General features: G+C 36.7%; 3 protein-coding genes across 9 annotated transcripts; 1 reads left to right on the top strand and 2 right to left on the bottom strand.

Annotated features, from left to right (window-relative positions):
• Window positions 1-18: 18 nt before the first annotated feature.
• LOC127627693 (baculoviral IAP repeat-containing protein 2-like) lies at window positions 19-8,675 on the bottom strand. 5 transcript variants are annotated; one of them, XM_052104188.1, is made up of 9 exons: window positions 8,514-8,675; window positions 3,285-4,244; window positions 3,077-3,176; window positions 2,907-2,985; window positions 2,778-2,826; window positions 2,430-2,672; window positions 2,095-2,349; window positions 1,761-1,802; window positions 19-1,618 (listed from the first exon to the last, which is right to left on the bottom strand). In XM_052104188.1, exons 1-9 carry the CDS (start codon window positions 8,665-8,667, stop codon window positions 1,425-1,427), a joined length of 2,076 nt encoding a protein of 691 aa, XP_051960148.1. In that variant the 5' UTR covers window positions 8,668-8,675; the 3' UTR covers window positions 19-1,424. The 5 variants fall into 5 exon arrangements, with proteins under 5 accessions (XP_051960148.1, XP_051960151.1, XP_051960150.1 ...); XM_052104191.1 differs by having other exon boundaries at window positions 3,285-5,384; window positions 8,514-8,607; XM_052104190.1 differs by lacking the exon at window positions 8,514-8,675 and adding an exon at window positions 6,247-6,316 and having other exon boundaries at window positions 3,285-5,384.
• A 402-nt stretch (window positions 8,676-9,077) lies between these two features.
• Window positions 9,078-12,187, bottom strand: cfap300 (cilia and flagella associated protein 300). Its single transcript, XM_052103718.1, is given in 8 exon segments — window positions 9,078-9,110; window positions 10,706-10,772; window positions 11,013-11,128; window positions 11,130-11,191; window positions 11,302-11,357; window positions 11,359-11,452; window positions 11,603-11,675; window positions 12,110-12,187. Coding segments are annotated over 8 exon segments (579 nt in total).
• Window positions 12,188-13,645: 1,458 nt separating this feature from the next.
• Window positions 13,646-19,024, top strand: angptl5 (angiopoietin-like 5). Of its 3 annotated transcripts, none has more exons than XM_052104259.1 (8): window positions 13,646-13,754; window positions 14,783-14,909; window positions 15,051-15,154; window positions 15,231-15,321; window positions 15,408-15,512; window positions 16,992-17,111; window positions 17,242-17,427; window positions 18,123-19,024. In XM_052104259.1, the coding sequence occupies exons 2-8, from the start codon at window positions 14,855-14,857 to the stop codon at window positions 18,434-18,436; spliced, it is 975 nt and encodes a 324-aa protein (XP_051960219.1). In that variant the 5' UTR covers window positions 13,646-13,754; window positions 14,783-14,854; the 3' UTR covers window positions 18,437-19,024. The 3 variants fall into 3 exon arrangements, with proteins under 3 accessions (XP_051960219.1, XP_051960218.1, XP_051960217.1); XM_052104258.1 differs by having other exon boundaries at window positions 13,651-13,754; window positions 14,738-14,909; XM_052104257.1 differs by having other exon boundaries at window positions 13,663-13,871; window positions 14,738-14,909.
• The last annotated feature ends 637 nt before the right edge of the window (window positions 19,025-19,661 follow it).

The following is a 19,661-nucleotide window of genomic DNA, read 5'->3' as shown; positions in this document are numbered from 1 at the left end:
ATATACTTAACTACATTTTAAGGTTGAGATGGTAATGAGTGCCTCCTTTACCTGAATTGCTACTTGGCAAAATCACAAAACACCTTTCAACACTATTCAATCAATCAAAAAGGTAAAAATGATAAAGACTTTTGAGAATACCAATAAGTTTAATACGTTTGTAGAGTCGGACAGAAATTATTTTTGAGTCTTTCATATGCTTACCATTTCATGATTGAGCCAAAAAGCTACTTGAGGGGAGATTGGTGGTACTACTCTCAAATTGAGAACGTATTAGTTGTCTCTGAAATCTTATGTTAGCAGATTTACACACTACTTGGCAGTTAGCATTTCTTTCCTGGAATAAAAGACCAATTTATATATGTGTATATAAAATCTAATGCAAGCACAATTTTCATGGACATTTTCAGAATATTGCTTCTGTGGAATATGTGCTAAAGAAAGGCGTTTGGGACTCTTTTCAGTCAGAGCGACAGAGAGTGAACACAACAGTGCAGGGCTCTGCTGCCAAGTGCTGACATTGTAAAATTAGCAACAATCAACATCCAGTGCCGACTGGAAGCAACTTTTCCTGGGTAGCCCACATTACATCAGCACCTGCCATGACAGACTTGATTTTATAGCCTTTTCACTTTCAGATTATGTGAATTAATTTTGATTTAATGTAAATTGAAGAAGGTCGGCACAGGAATCAACTAAGATCTCCTAGAGGGGTTTTTTTTTTTTTTTTTACATTTTTTTATATACACCAGCTGCATGATCAACTCAACTATGATGTTGCAGAAGAAGATTTCATCCAGGTAATTAGTAGGATTTTCTGAATATTTAATGACTACAGAACAAAAACCCCAATTCAAAGCATTTAAAAATGATCATACAGGTTGCACAATTGTTAAGTAAAAGTTGGAGTGTGTTGTTAAATTATATGTTAAGCTTAGAGTAAAAGTGGGCCCAAGCTTGAGTAACCTTCAAACATAAAAATATTTTAATAAAAAATGTATATTTATTTTTTTATTACTCTATGTTTACACAACTAAACCAATGGTTTACATGAATGTATTATTAAAACATTAAAAGGTGCAGATGTGTTTTGTTTATATGAAGTAAATAATTTTTTAGCCTGAAATAAAATGTAACATGCTTTTAAAAATATGTAAAACCACAGTGCAAAATTTGAAATGCAATTCTTAGAATTTCTCTTATCATATCCACATTTGTATTCAAAACAAAATGTTAATGAACTACAAAGATATAATGTTTTATTCTTTATTAAATAATGCTTCATTGAACTCCAGATAGAATGTTTCTTTTAAAGATGTCTTCAACATTTAATAGCAGTGAATTTCCTTTAACTTCAGGATAAAATTTTATTTACTCCAATTAAATGTTGGTTTTATGTTACTTCAAGAGGAAAGCAATTCATTTTATGATAGGAAAGTACGCACAGTGCCTTTCACCAATCCTCTACATATTGGACATTTGCGTAGTGAAGGCGCACATTCTTTACACACCACTAAGTGCCCACAGGGAATGAACACAATGTTGACCTCCTTGTCCATGCACACTTTGCAAGTGCGCTCCTCTTGTAGTCTTCTCAACTGTTCTTCCATAGGCAAATCTGTGAACATAATTACCATCGTAAGTCACTTTATACCAATTCTATCTTTCAGAGTGGGATCTATCTGATTCCCTTAGTCTGATGGCTAGAGATAAAAACGGGGCAAAATCAAAAGAAAACCTTTTCTCATGTTTGAATATACCTGAAAGTTCTTGACTCGGTGATGCAGCTTCATTTGCCTGGGCTGAAATTGCAGTGAGGGAAAAAAAAAAAAAAAAAAACATTGGTTGTCAATTTTATGTAGTGAGTTATGTTTCTTGTGGAATTTTCCCTGTTCAATGTAGGATCTTTATAAAAGGTTTTAATAAGCATCACCTTGTTTTGCTTAAGGGGGTCCCATTTAAATATTTCTATCCACTGGCCATGAGGCCAATATCGGATACAGAGATTACACACTGACACAGACTAACAACATGGAACACTGAAAATTCAGACACTGTATGTGAGGATCATTTCTGATTTACATAGTTACATACCCATAAGTTCTCTCAACAGATACACATCATTCTTCTTGATCCAGTTGCGGAAAACCTCTGCTGCTGCATTCCCTTTTGACAGGACTAATTCAATGAGCTGCGCAGTCTGCTGCTTGACTGAAGTGCAGTTACGTATGGTGTCATACTCTTTCTGTGAAATTATATTCTCCTCGAGAAGATGGTCCATTAAGCTCTGAACACTTTTTAGACGTTGTGCCAAGGCAGCATGATGCTTCTTAAGGAAAGTAAAACCATCTGTACAAAAAAGTAGACTATTTAGATTTGATAGTCAAACTCTTTGAGTCACAAGACACAATCTAAATTTTTTAAAATACCTGAGGCCATTTCTTCAGCAAGAAGCTCTCTCTCCTCCTCTCTCTTCTCATCCTCTGCACTTAGTAAATCAGACACCAGTTCTTGAACAGTTTTGTAATTCTCTCCACTTGTGAGAATTTTGCTCTGGACAGTTTGCTTCACCAAGCCACGCTCAAATCCCATTTCTAAGGCTGACTTCACCACAGGATTGTTCATCATCACTGCATCTTCTGAACGGTCCTCACCAGGACCCAAGTGCACAACTAAACATGGGACAAAAAAAAAAACATTTAACATCAGTTAAGCTGAAAAATAAGTGTGTGAAGAGTTTTCACAAATATTACTTGAACTCACTAGAAACAACTTACCAGGTGGATCAACAAATTCTCTCGAGTTGGCATCTCCATTAGTCAAGAGCTGTAAGAATTTGTTTTTAGTTGTGGCACATTTAAAATTGCATTACATGTTAACAAATGGTAAAAAATATTTTTACATACCTGCTCAAATAGTCTTGGAAATCGTGCTTGAATCTGAAGTACAAACTCTTGGCCCTTCTCTTGCAAAAGGTACTCACATCTAAAATAAGAGCACACATAAATGATATAGACTTTGTGCCATCATTGGACTAAAAATAAATGACTGCAATAGCCCTTTTACAATTATTTACCTTGGAAACCACTTGGCATGTTCCACCCAAGGATCATCCCCTGACTCCCAGCACCTGAGTCCACCATCACAACAGAAGCACTTCACGTCATCATTGCGACCTAATAGTAAACAAACAGACAAGAGGGAAAATATTTGTAAGCATGTGCATCTAAACAACCTTTTGAAAATGCATGACTTTGTCAATAATGTGACCACCAGGCTCTTACCAACATAGTAAAAGCCAGCTTTAGCCAACTGGTCTGGTCGAACAGGTATTCTTGAGGGCCAATTGACAAATGTGAGTAGCCTTTCATCACACTGTTGCATTGCTGAGTTGGATACATTGGAAAAGCCACCACCAGATATGGGCACATTATCTGAACGATCCCCTCGAACAAAACGGCAGTTTGGGTAATGCTTCTGGTGCTCTGTTACTGCCCTGTCTCCTGTTTCCCAGTTGCTAAGCTGGCCTCCACAACTGAAGCAAGCCACCTTATCACCCTGGCCAAGGTAGTAGAAACCAGCTTTTGCTAGCTCAGCTGAAGTTACTGTAGTCAGAGTCCAATTCTGAAAGGTATCAAGTCGTTCTTGTTCCCGGTGCATACCAGGATTGTGACAAGCTGGTGGTCGTTGGTGAGACATATCCTCCACTCCACGGGAGGCAATAGGACTGGAAGGGGCCAGATTGCTGAATCCCATGTTTAAGTAACCCACCTGCTCCTCAGTCTGGCCTGATGAAGAGGCAGCAGTAGCGGAAAGCTGCAAGACCACCACATTGCGAAGTGGGGAAAAGGCAGAGTGGGAGGATGACAGAAGGTTTGCAGTGGCAGGTAAGCTCTGGATGAAGCTGCAGTTTGGGGACAGCTGTTTGTGTTTCTCGGCGGGGCAGTCGACAGACTGCCAATTCTCTGCGGTCACATTGCAGCAGAAACACTGAACACGATCACCGACTCCAGTGTAATAAAACCCTGCACGGGCCAGGCTCCTCTCGGTCACGGCTGCAGTGATGGGGAACTTAGCATATGTAGATATGCGAAAGAGTTCAGAGGAATTATCATACTGTAAATTTGCAGGGGAGCTATTACGACACAACCCCCTCAGGAAAGCACTGTTTTGTAGAATTTCCATGAGAAATAGATGGAGGAATATGGGTTGTCCAGCAGAGAGAAAGGCTTGATTGTAACACCCTGTGTGAGTGCAAAGCATGAACTGTGATATTAAGCAAGGGATTTTACATACAACTTATTTTAGGTTATAAGAGCATCTGACCCCTATCTAAAAAATTCAGAGCACCTCATTAGAAATCATGTCCTTACAATATACTGAATGGATTACACCACAGAGGGCAAAGGTGGATAACTTCACTTAAAGAAACTAACTTATAACCAATAAACTGATGCATCACATGCTACACCAAACAAACAGCTGTGAACTTGATGAATTTAATTATGAGATGAACATCCTCCATGGTTGCTCCTCAAACTCAACCAGGGTTACAAAGAAATAAAGACTAGACTGATGAGCCAAAACATTATGACCACATGTCTAACATGCTGTTTGTCCTGTTGGCACTCTGACCGGTCTGCGCTTACGCAGCCCCATACGCAGCAGGGTGCGATGTACTGTGTGTTGTGACACATTCCTCACGTTACCATCATTAAAATTTTCTGTGACTTGTGCCACAGTAGGACTTCTGTCAGTTCGGACCAGATGGGATAGCCTTAGTTGTCCTCGTGCATCGATGAGCCTTGGGCGCCCAACACCCTGTCGCCGGTTTGTGGTTTGTCCCTCCTCTGACCATCGTCGGTAAGTACTCACCACTGCTGACCGGGAGCACCCCACAAGCCTTGCCGTTTCAGAGATGCTCTGACCCAGTCGCCTGGCCATAACAATTTGGCCCTTGTCAAAGTCACTCAGGTCTTTACTCTTGCCCATTTCTCCTGCAGTCGACACATTGACAACAAGAACTTATTGTTTGCCTACCATCTAATCTACCCAGACCTTGACATGTGGCCTTGTTAGGAGATGATCAAAGCTTTTAGCTTCACCTGTGAGTGGTCATAATGTTTTAGCTCATCCATGTATACTGATAAAAAAAATTTTTTAGTAGTTAATAATTCTTAACAGTAAAACTATTTCAAGATTAGCTATTTGAATGTGATCACAGGGTGTTTTCATTCAAGCCTCTCTCTATGCTAGACATCCCATAACTGGAGTCTAGTCGTCCATGACTGAATACATGATAGTATAAAGAAACCGATATAAACTTTTAGATAATAAAAATATAATTGATGTGACAGGAGTGTGCTTTTCTATGATGCAGCAACCTGTAAATAAGATGAGATGCAATATTAGTCATAATTGTTTTACAGGGTTACATTTTGTCTTTATCTTAAATCTCACAACAAATAAAGGGAACCAAATAGCATCTGTAGAGTTTCCTGCTTAGGTCACTTTCTCCAACAAATCAACATATGACAGCTGGAAAATGAGGCACTTTGAGGTTTCACCCACTTCCAATATTTAACTCGAATAACTTTTACTTTTTAAAAATTGCTACACTTAAGATTTTTGTATTGTTTGTTTGTTTGTTACTACTGCACTTGCATTTCTGAACCGGTTTGAAATTACAAAAATATAACTTCTGTCTGGTCTCGTATTAGATCACAAGTCAGCTGGGCGTGACTGCGACTGTGTTTAAAAAAAAAACATAGAATTGAAAAATACCCTGTCGTTCACAATAGGCGTTTTAATGTGATCTCATGACTTTCCACCCCCAAGTCAGTACTTTTGTGCCCTTTTCCACTGGTAATCAGACGCTCGGTATGAGTTCCTGTTTCGCCTTTTCCTCTCGTCTTTGTGGTGAGTGATGAATTCAAATGAAAACGCAAAGCAAATAACTTGCCGTTACAGGTAATTACGATAAAAATTCCACCTACAAGTATACCACACATTTTTGACCCCATACGTGGGCAACTTAGGTAAAATTCCAAGTAATATACCCTGCCACCGTAGCAGCAGACAACAGCAGTTGTTCCCCTCATCAAAACGCTGCCATTTAACTGCCCGTTTACAGAAGCCTTTGCGTAATAAACAACAGAAAGACAAAATTATTCTGTTTAAAGGCAAAGAACAGGAACTACTGAACGGTTCAGAGTTAGCAAATGTATGACTGAGAAGACAACTCACCATTACAACGTCAAATTAAAGGATTTTACTCAACAGCACAAAATGTCCTTTCTTTAGTACGCATTCTTGAAGAGAGCGGAAGTGACGTCAGCAAAGGGCGCTAATTCAAATAGACTCACAGATTGTTGTACATTGTATTGTGAAACTTTCAGTACATTTCATATAAATAAAAGCAAAATTAGTAAATCGAAATTATGTTTTAAGGTTTTTATAACGGATTAGTCTCTTAAATGTATTAATAATTAAAAAAAAATAATAATTAGCTAAATAAACCATCTTTTCTCGTATTGGCTGTCGCTACCGAAAGTCGCTCTTCATAAAGTTAAAGCTGCGTACACACTGCCAGCGACATCGCGTGAGACAGCGACACCATCCCATTCATTTTCAATGAGAGCACAGCGACTTCCGGCGACACGAGCTGTCGCGACCGTTGGCGACTAGATGTGGGCGTGTCCAGCGACACGACAAAGTTGAGACAAGTTCAACTTTATGGAAATGATGAGCGATTTACACAAGCAACAGCCAATATGAGAGAAGACGGGAGAGCTCACGTGATCCTTCTCTCTCTCATCTTCTGCAGAAACGGAAAGATGGATGAAAGGCTAATTCTTGCTGTTAGCAATTTTCCAGTGCTCTATGATATGGATATGGTATATCCAGCCGCAGCTCTTGCACCAGCCGGTGGTACTCGCCGTGCTGACTCTGAGATTGAATGGTTTTGTGGACCCAGACAGACCAGCGATTGCGTTTTCGCCGCAGATAAACAGCCGCTATGGCAAAGAGCACGCCTTGTTTCTCATTCATCTTTGATATAAAGCATTTTATGTACTGATTCCATTTATATTTATTCTTTTCCCTCCAAAATGTTTGTTTTTAGTGGCAAGAAAAGCGATTCGCTGTCAACAGCAATGGAATGACATCAGTGAATGTAATTTATAAACGTTACTAGGCAACCAGTAGTGGGAACGCCCACTAGCGACTTCACCGCCAGCCACTGGCGACCTGCAGCGACAAAGTCGCTGGCAGTGTGTACGCAGCTTAAAGGTGCGTACACACTGCCAGCGACATCGCGCGCGACATCGCTCGCGACAGCGACTCAATACCATTAATTTTCAATGCGAGCACAGCGACTTCCGGCGACACGAGCAGTCGCGACCGTTGGCGCTAGATGTGGGCGTGTCCTGCGACGCGACAAAGTTGAGAAAAGTTCAACTTTGGAGCGACTAACGGAAGCGACAGCCAATAGGAGAGACGACGGGAGAGCTCACGTGATCCTTCTCTCTCTCTCTCAGCTCCTGCAGTAACGGAAAGATGGATGAAAGGCTAATTCTTGCTGTTAGACATTTTCCAGTGCTCTATGATATGTCTCTTCCCACGTACAAGGACATTTTTAAGAAAAATACTGCATGGAAAGGTGTATCTGAGATCGCGGGGATTTTGTGGACCCAGACAGACCGGCATTTGCATTTTCACCGCAGATAAACAGCCGCTCTGGCAAACAGCACGGCTGGTTTCTCATTCATCTTTGATATAAAGCATTTTATGTACTGATTCCATTTATATTTAGTCTTTTCCCTCCAAAATGTTTGTTTTTAGTGGCAAGAAAAGAGATTCGCTGTCAGCAGCAATGGAATGACATCCGTGAATGTCATTTATAAACGTTACTAGGCAACCAGTAGTGGGAACACCCACTAGCGACTTCACCGCCAGCCACTGGCGACCTGCAGCGATAAAGTCGCTGGCAGTGTGTACGCACCTTAACATTTCTCAACTTTGTCGCGTCGCTGGACACGCCCACATCTGGTCGCCATCGCTCGTGTTACCGGAAGTCGTTACCTGTATCTAAAAGGTGATTGTCTCTTTTAACTGTAACGCAGAACTCCCTTTCTAGATCCTTTGACCGTTGGACTCTCAGAGCTTCTTGTTTGAACGTTCCAATTTCTCCCATTCATTTTAATAGAAGTGGCCCATCTCTGCTAAATAATCTCTGCCCTTAAGATATTAGGCTGTCAGAAATCGGCAAGACACGAGATACTAGAACGACAACAATTCATAAAATCATATGATCTATTCTTATTAGGCATAATAACGCTGTAAAAACAATAGCAAGCAGCCCACAATTGCGTGGACATTATTGTATGACATTTCACTGATACTTCTGGTCTACTTCAATATTTGCCTGTGTTAAACTTGATCTAACTTAACCTCAACAGTGCTTCCTGGTTTGAATGATTGTTGTTGCAATGTTGTCAGTTCTCTTCACTTACCTGAGAAGAAATGTGGCAGACGAATGTTAATACCAGGCTTGATCTCAGTGCAATCTGCTGTAACACGAATTCCGCGTAGACTAGTGTATGCCTGTATAGGCTCATATAAACGAGGAGTGCTTGGGACTTTCCGTGGTGAGTGACGTACACTCATTTCATTGGTTTCGGAATGCTGATTTCGATTTTCCAAAAACCTAAGTCAATTAAAAAGTTTCATTTGAATTATTCCCGAGCTGATTGTACCATGGTGTTTGTCTGGGTGTTCTTTGCTTCTTTTTTCAGTGTAAACCATAAAGAAGAGAGCTGGGTAAGGAAAGCAAATTTAATTACATTTAGTTTCCCCCAGTAAAATTTGAAGTCAAATACAAAGAGGCAAATATGTTGTTATTATACACCACATAAGAATGGATTCTCATAAATATATATTTTTTCTTTCATTTATAACCATAACTAAATTACAGAAAATAATCATCCTTAATGGAGCCATTATTAAACCATTCTGCCTAGTTCAATTTAAGGGATAGTTCACCCCAAAATGAAAACTCTCTCATCATTAACTCACCCTCAGCCATCCTTGATGTGTTTGACTTTCTTCTGCTGAACACAAATTAAGATTTTTAGAAGAGTATTTCAGCTCTGTTGGTCCTCACAATGCAAGTTAATGATGGCCAGAACTTTGAAGTTCCAAAAAGCACAAAAAAGCAGCACAAAAGTAACCCATAAGGCAGTGGTTAAATCTATATCTTCTGAAGCGACATAATCGGTTTTTATGTGAGGAACAGACCAATATTTAAGTTATTTTTACTATAAATCTCCACGTTCACGTTTACTTTCAGATGTGAAAGTGAAACTAAACAGGCGCCACATGTTACTTTTAGATGTGAATGTGAAATTGGAGATTTATAGTAAAAATTACTAAAATATTGATCTGTTTCTCACCCACACTTATATTGCTTTTGAAGATATGGATTGGAGTCTTATGGATTACTTTTATGCTGCTTGTAGGACCTGAATTATTCTTCTGAAAATCTCAATTTGTGTTGAGCAGGAGAAAGAATGTCACACACATCTGGGATGACATGAGGGTGAGTAAATAATGAGCTAATTTAAATTTTTGGTTAAACTATCCCTTTAATAATAACAATCAAACATATTTAAATGTTCCTATATTTCAAACATGAAACTGCAATCAAACACAAATCCTACAGTATCAACCTCTAAAGTGTGTAAAACAAAATTATCAAAGTACTTGACAAATGTATAAAATTCAGGGTTACAGAATGTTATAGGCGGGCCCACTCTCTCGACAGTTCAATTAGTAGGCTACATGATTAAGAAGTAAAAGCCCTTAGTGGGCACCCTCATCACAGGGCCCTGAACAATGTTGCTCACACCCCCCTCTTATGTAGAGCTAGAACACTTCATTTTCAGAAAAGTCCCCTATGTATGGTAAATGACAAATATGTGCTGTTTGAATGCATCAATACAAGAAAATGTCAGCTCATTTTCTGTTGCATAATCCAAGTAGCATGTTAATTATGATTCATTTCACGCTTTCATTCTTTTAATCATTTTACCATTTTTAACTATGAAGTCATATTTTATCACTGCCAACAATGAAAAAATATGTAGCTCTGTAAAGTTTGGATATACTTGCTTTTTTTCCCCCCAGTTATTTACATTTACATTGCATCATCATTAACAACAAAGTTGCTTAAAGGTGCAATATGTAACAATTTTCATGTATATTGTAATATTCACCCTTTTTTTTGCTAATGTGTGAACGGCTTGTAACGCAAATTAAAAAACGAGCACTTCCCGAGGTTATGCCAGGGGTAAAATTACAATAATTTGTAATAACACAAAGCTTCATAGGTCTTTCTTGCTTTTTTGTTCTTAATTTGATCTAATGTATTACCATACTGTTTAATCTCTTTTATAAAGTGTTCAAAGCTTGGCTTAGCTTTAGTCCATTTTTTCACATGAATGTGATATTTTCCTAGTAAAATAAAAAGTTTTATAAGGAATGATGCCGGTGATTCATGTTCAGTCTCTTTGTACCTTACGTCATTGTTTTGGTCAATCTGCAGTTCATTTAATGGCCACAGGTGTCATTAATAACTAGGGTTTCTGAATCTTACATACTGTACCTTTAAGGATAAAGGCACACAAGAAATGTGTAAGGTACATACATAAGCATTAACTTTCAAGATTGTGGATACCACACTGATCTCTTTTGTGTCTGGATATTTCTTAACACTGTGAAAGACACATGAAACAGATGTTTGTCATATGACCACTGTGCATTTGTTCAGGCATCATGCACGTGAAATGTTTTCCACATTTGAAATGATGGCAGTTATGTGTACTCCATTTCACACTTTGTCCTCCGAGTTGAAGTATGTAATTGCTGTGACACTAGTGCCATCGAACAAAATTGCAAAAATAAACAAAGTTTTCAAACAGCTTTCTGAATACGCCTTTCTGTTAAATTCTCACCTGACTAAATCTTTGTATATTATTTTTGCAGTCTCCATGTAAGGATCAATGATGTCCTCATATTGGAAAAGCTCACCTCCTAAGACCATGTAGCTAAACAGTCTGAACAAAAACTCCTTGGCAATTACTTGGACTGATTATGTGATAATTGTCAAAGTCCTCTTCAAGCAAAATCTGCCAAAAATGACAACCAACAGAAAATAATTGAAATCCAATATATTTTTAAACATTCCAGCTATGTTTGAGAGCATCAGTGGTAATGATAAATGATAAAAAGATCCATACCATCTTAACCCATCAAAGTCAGGGTGTACTTCATTGTAATATTTGACAATGTGACCATGCATGCAAAATTCCATTGGAGTAAATTGGATCAAATATATTCACTGACACTTTTGAACAGGGAACAACTTCAACTTTGACATATGTGATGTCTCTACCTGTAAATGGGTAAAAAGTTGTTTTTTGCCTATATGAAAGGAGATGAGAAAATAACAAACCATTGTGAATGAAAACCAATTCACAACTTGAGCTTTCAATTCAGTTTAAACTTAAAGTATCATCATGCATACATTTTACATTAAACATACCTAGCAGTGTCAATAATCCAGAGGTATCAAGTACCTTCAAATTTTTCCTCACACAGGGGTCTTGATAGAAATCCTGGGAGCCATTAATAAGCAGTGGAATATGTAAGGGATAATGTACAATCAGCCTGTCATTACTGCACAAAATAAACCCAGACAGGGTGATCAGTATCATGCTGAAAGGCTTTATTTTGCTAAAATGTCTAGCTAACAGAATATTATCACACTTAGTACACAACTACTTACTAAATAAGTAGATAAATGAACAGAACATATTAATTTAATAGAAATATATTAAAATTATGAATATATAAATGTATATTTTATTATTTTATATTATTTTAATTTGAGAGAAGTCTGCAGAGTGCTACAAGAGACATGAAACTAGTAGAGTAAGTGTAGGAGCCTGTTTGCTAGGAACAATTGTCAAATAGTAGCCTAGTCAATAGAAAGATATTTGACCTCAGAATGCCGCAGAACAATCAGAATCAAGTATTTTAGTGAGTTGTGGAATAAAGAATTGTTCCCCAAATAAGGCTGGAAAGACTGGTCAAAGTTGAAGGCCTGGGTGGTAATTCGACCCAGCATGGACCTAAATGGCAAACACAGTTGACATGAAATATAACAAAAGATTAATTAAAACTCAAGCTGACTGAAAGTTGTTTTTTAGAATGGATAATTGATACATTTTTGTTTTTAGAAAATGCAGACATACAGTATAACCTATAGGTTTATTGACAATTAAGGATGTTCCAGGTGATCAGAAATCTTAAAAAAAAAAAAAAAATACAAATAAAATCAAGTTTTAGCATTTTCTACAAAAAAAGGGTATTTGATGACTTTAAAAATATGCCATGTGGTGTAACCATTAAAAGTACTTTCCTTGCTTCTTGAATAGACGAGAGTGAGAGAGACCTTAAAGGAATATTTCGAGTTCAATACAAGTTAAGCTCAATTGACAGAATTTGTGGCATAATATCATTTACCACAAAAATTAATTTTGTCATGTCCCTCCTTTAAAAAAATAAAACATCTGGGTTACAGTGAGGCACTTACAATGGTAAATGTATGAAAAGTGAATGGGGGCCAATCTGTAAACGTTAAAATACTCACAGTTTCAAAAGTTTAGCCGCAAGTCATAAACAATGTGGGTGTTAACATGATTTTAGTGTGATAAAATCACTTTTAAAAAAAATTTCTGTGTAAAGTTATTGACAATTTTACAACATCGTTACCATGTCGATGTAATGTCAACAACCCTAAAACCCTTAAATGACTGTAAAAATTATGATTTATACAAATTTAAAGCTCAAATAATACATGAGTTTCAACCTAAGAATTAATGTAATTTATTTAAACCTTCCAAAAACATTCCCATTCACTTCAATTTTAAGTGTCTCACTGGAACCACAATTTTACTTTTTTAAAGAAAAGGAGGAACATGTCGATATCATTTTTTATAGTAATTAATATTATGCCTCAAATGAAGTTGATTGAGCTTAAATTTTGGTGGCATTTTTTTTTTCTTCAAATATTAATAACATTTTACAACAAAATTTTTTCACTGCTAATGATTAAAGAAATTATTAAATATTACTCTGCGCTCGTTCAGCTTTTAATGAGAATTTGATACATTTTCCATCTCTGGATGGTTACACCACATGACATTTGTTACTTTAAACCCCTTCCCTGTGACTTAAAGCTGGCAGCTTGTGGATTGCAGTTTATATAATATATTACAAACTCAGCAGAACTGTCTAATGTCCAACAGATGTACTGACCTTGACCAAGAAATTCTGCAGACATGCAAGCAGTTATGTAAATCAAAACATTAGCCTGAAAAATGCAACAAAAGCCCCATTTTAATGTCCAACAGATGTATTCTGGAATCAAAAACAGTTTAATGTGCAGTCTACTGCAGGGTTACTGGAAGGAATGTATTTATGTATGCGGGTCATGCTGATTCCCACCTCAACACTAATAAGTGTCACATTTCAGCATCTGGTTTACATAGCCAATACAGGATGTTGCAACAGTAGCTTACAAATGAAATAGGACTGGCCTGGAGTCTGGACAACCACTTTCGTTGAGGAGAGACTGTCCAAACAAAAGAGGCAGTCTCAGTCTACAAGACACTGGATCGTCTCTTTGAAAGGTGTACACCTTCACTCTTTTTACATGTGGGATTGTGACATATACCAACATGATTTGGATAACTTTATTTCTGTTTCATATTTTTCCTCATCTTCTTGCATCTTTAAATATAACTATGGTGAGTCTTGTAAACATTTACTTTCCGTCAGCTGTAAATAATGTATAATATAGGTGTTTCTTTGTCATACTTGAAAGATTTTACATTGTGCTAGAAGTCTTCTATAAAGTATTCATTTTCTTATATCCTGTACATTATGAAATACATAGACTGTTGTTAAAATAATGTGTGTTTGAGATTAAAATTTTTTTTTCATGTTAAACAATGTTATTATATAAGTACACACATTAATCACAGGTATTTTATTACAATTAAAGGAATAGTTCACCCCATAATAAAAATGCCATCCCAGGTGTGTGCAACTTTCTTCTGCAGAACACAAGCAAAGAGTTTTGGAAGAATATTTCAGCTCTGTAGGTCCATACAATTCAAGTGAATGGTGACCAACATTTTGAAGCTCCAAAAAGCACATAAACACAGCATAAAAGTAATCCATAAGACTCCAGTGGTTAAAAATATATCTTCAGAATTGATATGATAAGTGTGGGTGAGAAACAGTACAATATTTAAGTCCTTTTTATTATAAATCTCCACTTTCATATTTTTCTTTTGTTTTTGGTGTTTCACATTCTTCATGCATATTGGTCAGGGGCAGGAGAGGAGAATTTATAGTAAAGAAAGGACTTAAATATTGATCTGTTTCAAGTGCCCACACTTATCATATCACTTCTGAAGATATGGATTTAACCACTGGAGTCTACATGGATTCATCTTCAACATATTCATTTGTGTTCTGCAGAAGAAATTAAGTCATACATCAAGAAATAATTTTCATTTTTGGGTGAACTATCCTTTTAACATTTTGTTGCATGATGCAACTAGGAATATCATGAAGAAACATGGGTGATGTTTTTTTTCATTAACAGAATTCCAACATAACTCATCTTAATAAATCTGTTAAATTAACTGAGGCGTTTGAGGATGTCACTCATCATGACCAAAAAGAACATTATAACAGAGATGCAGGCAAGGACAAGTGCACTATGCCATGTGAAATGACAGCAAAGCTAATGAGCGATGAGAAGCATTCCTTATGCAGTAGGTGTTTCATTTGTTTTGTGAATGATTCAAATTCTCAACATTCTCAACATGATACACATTCTGAACATTCACTGCCTCTGTCAAAGCCTACTCTCTCTGTTATCTGCTTTACTTCACAACTCATTTTGTTTATAATAGATAACCTCCAGCATACCATGGTCTCATATACAAGAAGCACTAGGAAGTTGATCAGAGATCTCATTAATGAACAACAGAAGACTTTGGAATTTCTCTCAAGTCAGGTAATTAGTACATTCCAAATGTCATATCCTATACATTCTTTTAATAAATGTTTTGACATTATATTTTATTTAATAGATAATCGAGCTTATGACCAGAGTAAACACACTCTTAGATGTGCAGAGAACCAACAGTGACATATTTTCTGTGAAGCCTATACTGTCCCATGGTAAGATATTAGCCTGCTTTCATTTGATTTGATTTCATTTTCCTTTCTATTCCACATCCTCACAGTGAATCTCTTTCGTTTTACAGGGAAAGATTGTAGTGACATCAAAGAAACACTAGGGGAAGTATCTCCAAAAATCCCCAGTGGGATTTACTTAATTCAGCCAGAAAACACAGATGTTTCATTTGAGGAAAGTAGGCCTACCTCTCTTTGACTTTTGTCCAAAAAATTCCAAACACATTTATTTTAATCAGAAGCAAAACAAACATTTGATTTAAACTATACTCTCATGATGAATTAAAGGGATTGTTCAACCAAAAAACTTTCTTCAGCTGAACACAAATATTTTTAGAAGAATATTTCAGCTCTGTATGCAAGTGAGTGACCAAAATTTTAAAGCTCCAAAAAGCACACAAAGGCAGCAGAAAAGTAATAAATAAGACTCCAGATGTTAATTCCATATAATCAGAAGCAATATCAGAAGTGTGGGTGAGAAACATCAATATTTAAGTCCTTTTTTACTTTAAATTCTCCTCTCTTCTCAGCAGGTGGCGATATGCATGAAGAATACAAATTTCCAAAAACAAAAGAAGAAGAATGTGAAAGTGTAAGAGATGATCTATATTTAAAATAAAGACTTAAATATTGATCTGATTCTCGCACACACCTATCATATCGCTTCTGAAGACATGGATTTAACCACTGGAGTCTAATGGATTACTTTTATGCTGCCTTTATGTGCTTTTGGAGCTTCAAAGTTTTGGTCACCATTCACTTGCATTGTGAGGACATACAGAGATTAAATATTATTCTATAAATCTTTGTGTTCAGCTGAAGAAAGAAATTCATACACATCTGCACTAAAAACCCTAATAAGTTCATTGTATTCATTTGATTTAATTGTGTAATGGGGTCTCCAAAAACTTGAGTATTTAAGTTGAATTACTTGGTTTTCAAGTAGAGTGAACTTAACTATTTAAATTGAGTTAACTACATGCAAGTAGACTTAACTCAGATTTGAATATAAATATTGTTGTTTCTACTGTTGTACATTTTAATTGAAATGATTAAATTTTAGATCAGTCAATAGCACAGCTCAAATAAAAATGATAGTTGATTCTAGGCCAGTTATTAAATAATTATTTCCAGAAATGCATATGCACTTCAGCTGCACATGCACACAGAGAACTGAGATAGTGTGACCAGGGTCCAACTTGACCAAAGAGACACAGCTCACCCTAAAGGTGACATTACACTAAACAACTACTTGCAACAAATTATAAATAATACAACAAAAGAGCTATCTATGAATTCTTTATATCAATTATTTAAATTCCCCAATCTGTTCCCTCTGACCAAGGAAACATAATTCAAGCAACAAGGGATTTTGGGCATTCCCCATAGCCTCAATTTTGTACTCAGTAGTTTGCGTCTATGGATTTTTAAGAAAATTATGTTCAGTGAATTTAAAAATTTGAGTTATGAGTCCAAAACTTGACATTTCAAGTAATGCTTAGTTAAGACAACATGATTTCTACAGTAATGACAACGTTTACGGTGGTTTACAGGGTTTGCAGTATGGGATGGCATGAGGGTAATAATAAGAGTAAATGATGAGAGATTTTTCATTTTGGGGTGAACTAACCCTCTCATTTTGCCCATCTAACAGGTGTTCTGTGAGATGGATTATATGGAGGGTGGATGGACAGTAATACAGAGAAGGACAGATGGTCTTACGGATTTCAAACGTGTTTGGTCAGAGTACTTAGATGGATTTGGACACTTACCAGGTAGGTTTCTCTTATTAATCTTGGCATTAGTCAATTTCCAAATGGGAAAAAAGGAATCAATAAAAATGGCATTAATATTATCTCTTAAATATGACTGGAAGTGCATTGTCTGTTGGTTTTGTCTCTAAAGGTGAACACTGGTTGGGTTTGAGGAAGGTCTTCAATATTGTGAGTCAGAAGAACACACGTTTCCAGCTGCATGTGTCTCTGGTTTCCCATGATGATACCACAGTCTATGCTTCATATGACAACTTTTGGATTGAAGATGAAATCAAATTCTTTGCAATACACCTTGGCAGATATGCTGGTAGTGCAGGTCAGAAAATGGAAAATAGTTTTTATAACACTGCACTACTCAATATAAAATTATAGGTTAAGAGTTTAAATATTTTTTTATTCAATCTATAAACTACAATGATCTATTAAGAACATTTAGCATCTTAATATTGTGTGAATTACTTAATCTTTCATGTAAAACATGCAGCTCATGTCCAGTTAATTAGTTGCACAGTCTAGGCTGCATATCTAATTAAATCCATGTAAAAAAAAAAATCTTTGCAACAAAGTAGCTATATCACTAGTTCAGTAAATTTAAAGACCCCATGAAATTGCTTGCATACTCAGTTTCTGTTCTGTGTTGATGTATTTCTAATTGAAAAAGAAAGTTTGAGTGGAATATATTGAATGGCTCCTCCCCTTTTATTAAATAGCCAATAGGCTGTAGTCACGTCACTGCCACTAACCATGATTTGCTATTTGCTTGTCAGTTGCAGGTGTTAGTAGAGGTATGGCCAGTCTCATTCTAGAAATAATCTGATTAGACAAATATCTGTGTTGTGCAGATGATTCATCAATATTGTTGCTCATTTTTCCTTGAAGAGAAAGACTGAAAAAGGCAACAGTAAATACTATATGTATACTAGTAGACAGTCTCTAAACACACATATGAAGAAAATGCTTTTTGCTATATTGACTTATAAAGTACAATTTTCTTTCTCTTTATTTCTGTAGGTGATGCTTTTAGAGGGTATGACCAAGAGCAGAACCAGAACACAGCCCCTTTCAGTACCTCTGATGTTGACAACGATGGCTGTTTTCCATTCTGCACTTTTGACGAAAAAGTTGTTGAGAGCTGCAGTGTGCACCTAAACAACACAGGATGGTGGTTTAACCAATGTGGCCAGGCAAATCTGAACGGCTCACCTCTGGACCAAGATCACTCCACCCAGTCACATATTCGATGGGACACCTGGACCAAGAATGGCATACCTGTCAAAATCAAATCAGTGTCTATGAAGATCAGAAGAATTGATCTCCCGAACTAATAATAAATAGCTAAAGCGTATGAAGATCATGCATTGAAATGGAGCAAATTATCTTGGTACATTCTACTAATAATGCACTTTTATTCACATTTAAAGGGAGATGGCATCTTGATGTATTGCCCTGTGCTTTTTAATCTTGGGTCAGGGTCCAAAAAAACTTTAAACTTATCAGTTGTTACGAATAAGGGCAGTTATGTCATTACTCCTGGAAAATTGCTAGATTGGACCAAATGTTTTCGCTTGAGAAAAACTGTCAAGTTATCAGCTTTTAAAATCCCAGAAGAAAACATCGGTGTATTTTGTTTGCATGAGACAGCAGATATAACTCAAAACAGAATTATAGCTTCTATTAAAAACTTTGTCATAATTAATAGACAGTAGTGCCCAAACACAGGGCAGTCTGTTCCTAAAAGTGTTTTCTAACATGAAAATTTGTTCTTATATAGACGAAATGGAAGTTTAATAAAACGAGACTGGATTTGTATTTGTTTTACTTTGAATGACAACTAGATAGAACAAGCTTTTACTGTAGATGACAACCAAGCACTTTGAAATAAAGAAGAATATCTCTGTCCCCATTGACGTGGGTGGCCCATTGTGTGTCCTGATTAATTGGCACGACAGAGATAATTAACACACTTAAAATGAGCTGCATAGTGTGTGGCCCCCTATTAGCATCACCGTCCTTAGGTAAATATGTCAGTGTGTGTACTGTATATGTTAAACCATCTGTACTCTGTCTATTTAGAGAAAAGAATCCAGCCAGATTTTGTCCTGCCAAAGACTAAAACAAATGTCCAAGTTGTACTGACACGTTTCATGAGCAGAATCTTGCCTTCGGCTGATGTGGGATTCCTTGAGAGAGTGAAGGGATTTCTGGGACAAAGGCCCAATGGTGTTATGAAACCAGATAACACTGAAACCAGTGTTATAATTCTGTATTTAGTTCACAAATAGAATCTTTATCTTCACAGATAAGTACATGAACGCTAGTGCTCCTAGATACGCAAGCTCTATTTCGTGCCTTGTTGCGTTCCAAAATGTGTCAGACCGGAATTCATATTTCAATGCAAGTATGCATTCAGTATTGGGTAGCCATAGACTACATGTAATCTGGATTGTGTAATCAGATTACTAAAAACAAGTACTTGAAATTAGATTACATAAAATGTTTAAATGTGCATAATCAGATTACAGTTACTTGTTTATGTATTAGATGATTACA

Source organism: Xyrauchen texanus, chromosome 34, assembly GCF_025860055.1.
Source record: "Xyrauchen texanus isolate HMW12.3.18 chromosome 34, RBS_HiC_50CHRs, whole genome shotgun sequence".
NCBI lineage: Eukaryota > Metazoa > Chordata > Actinopteri > Cypriniformes > Catostomidae > Xyrauchen > Xyrauchen texanus.
This window is presented reverse-complemented; position numbering and strand designations above follow the sequence as displayed.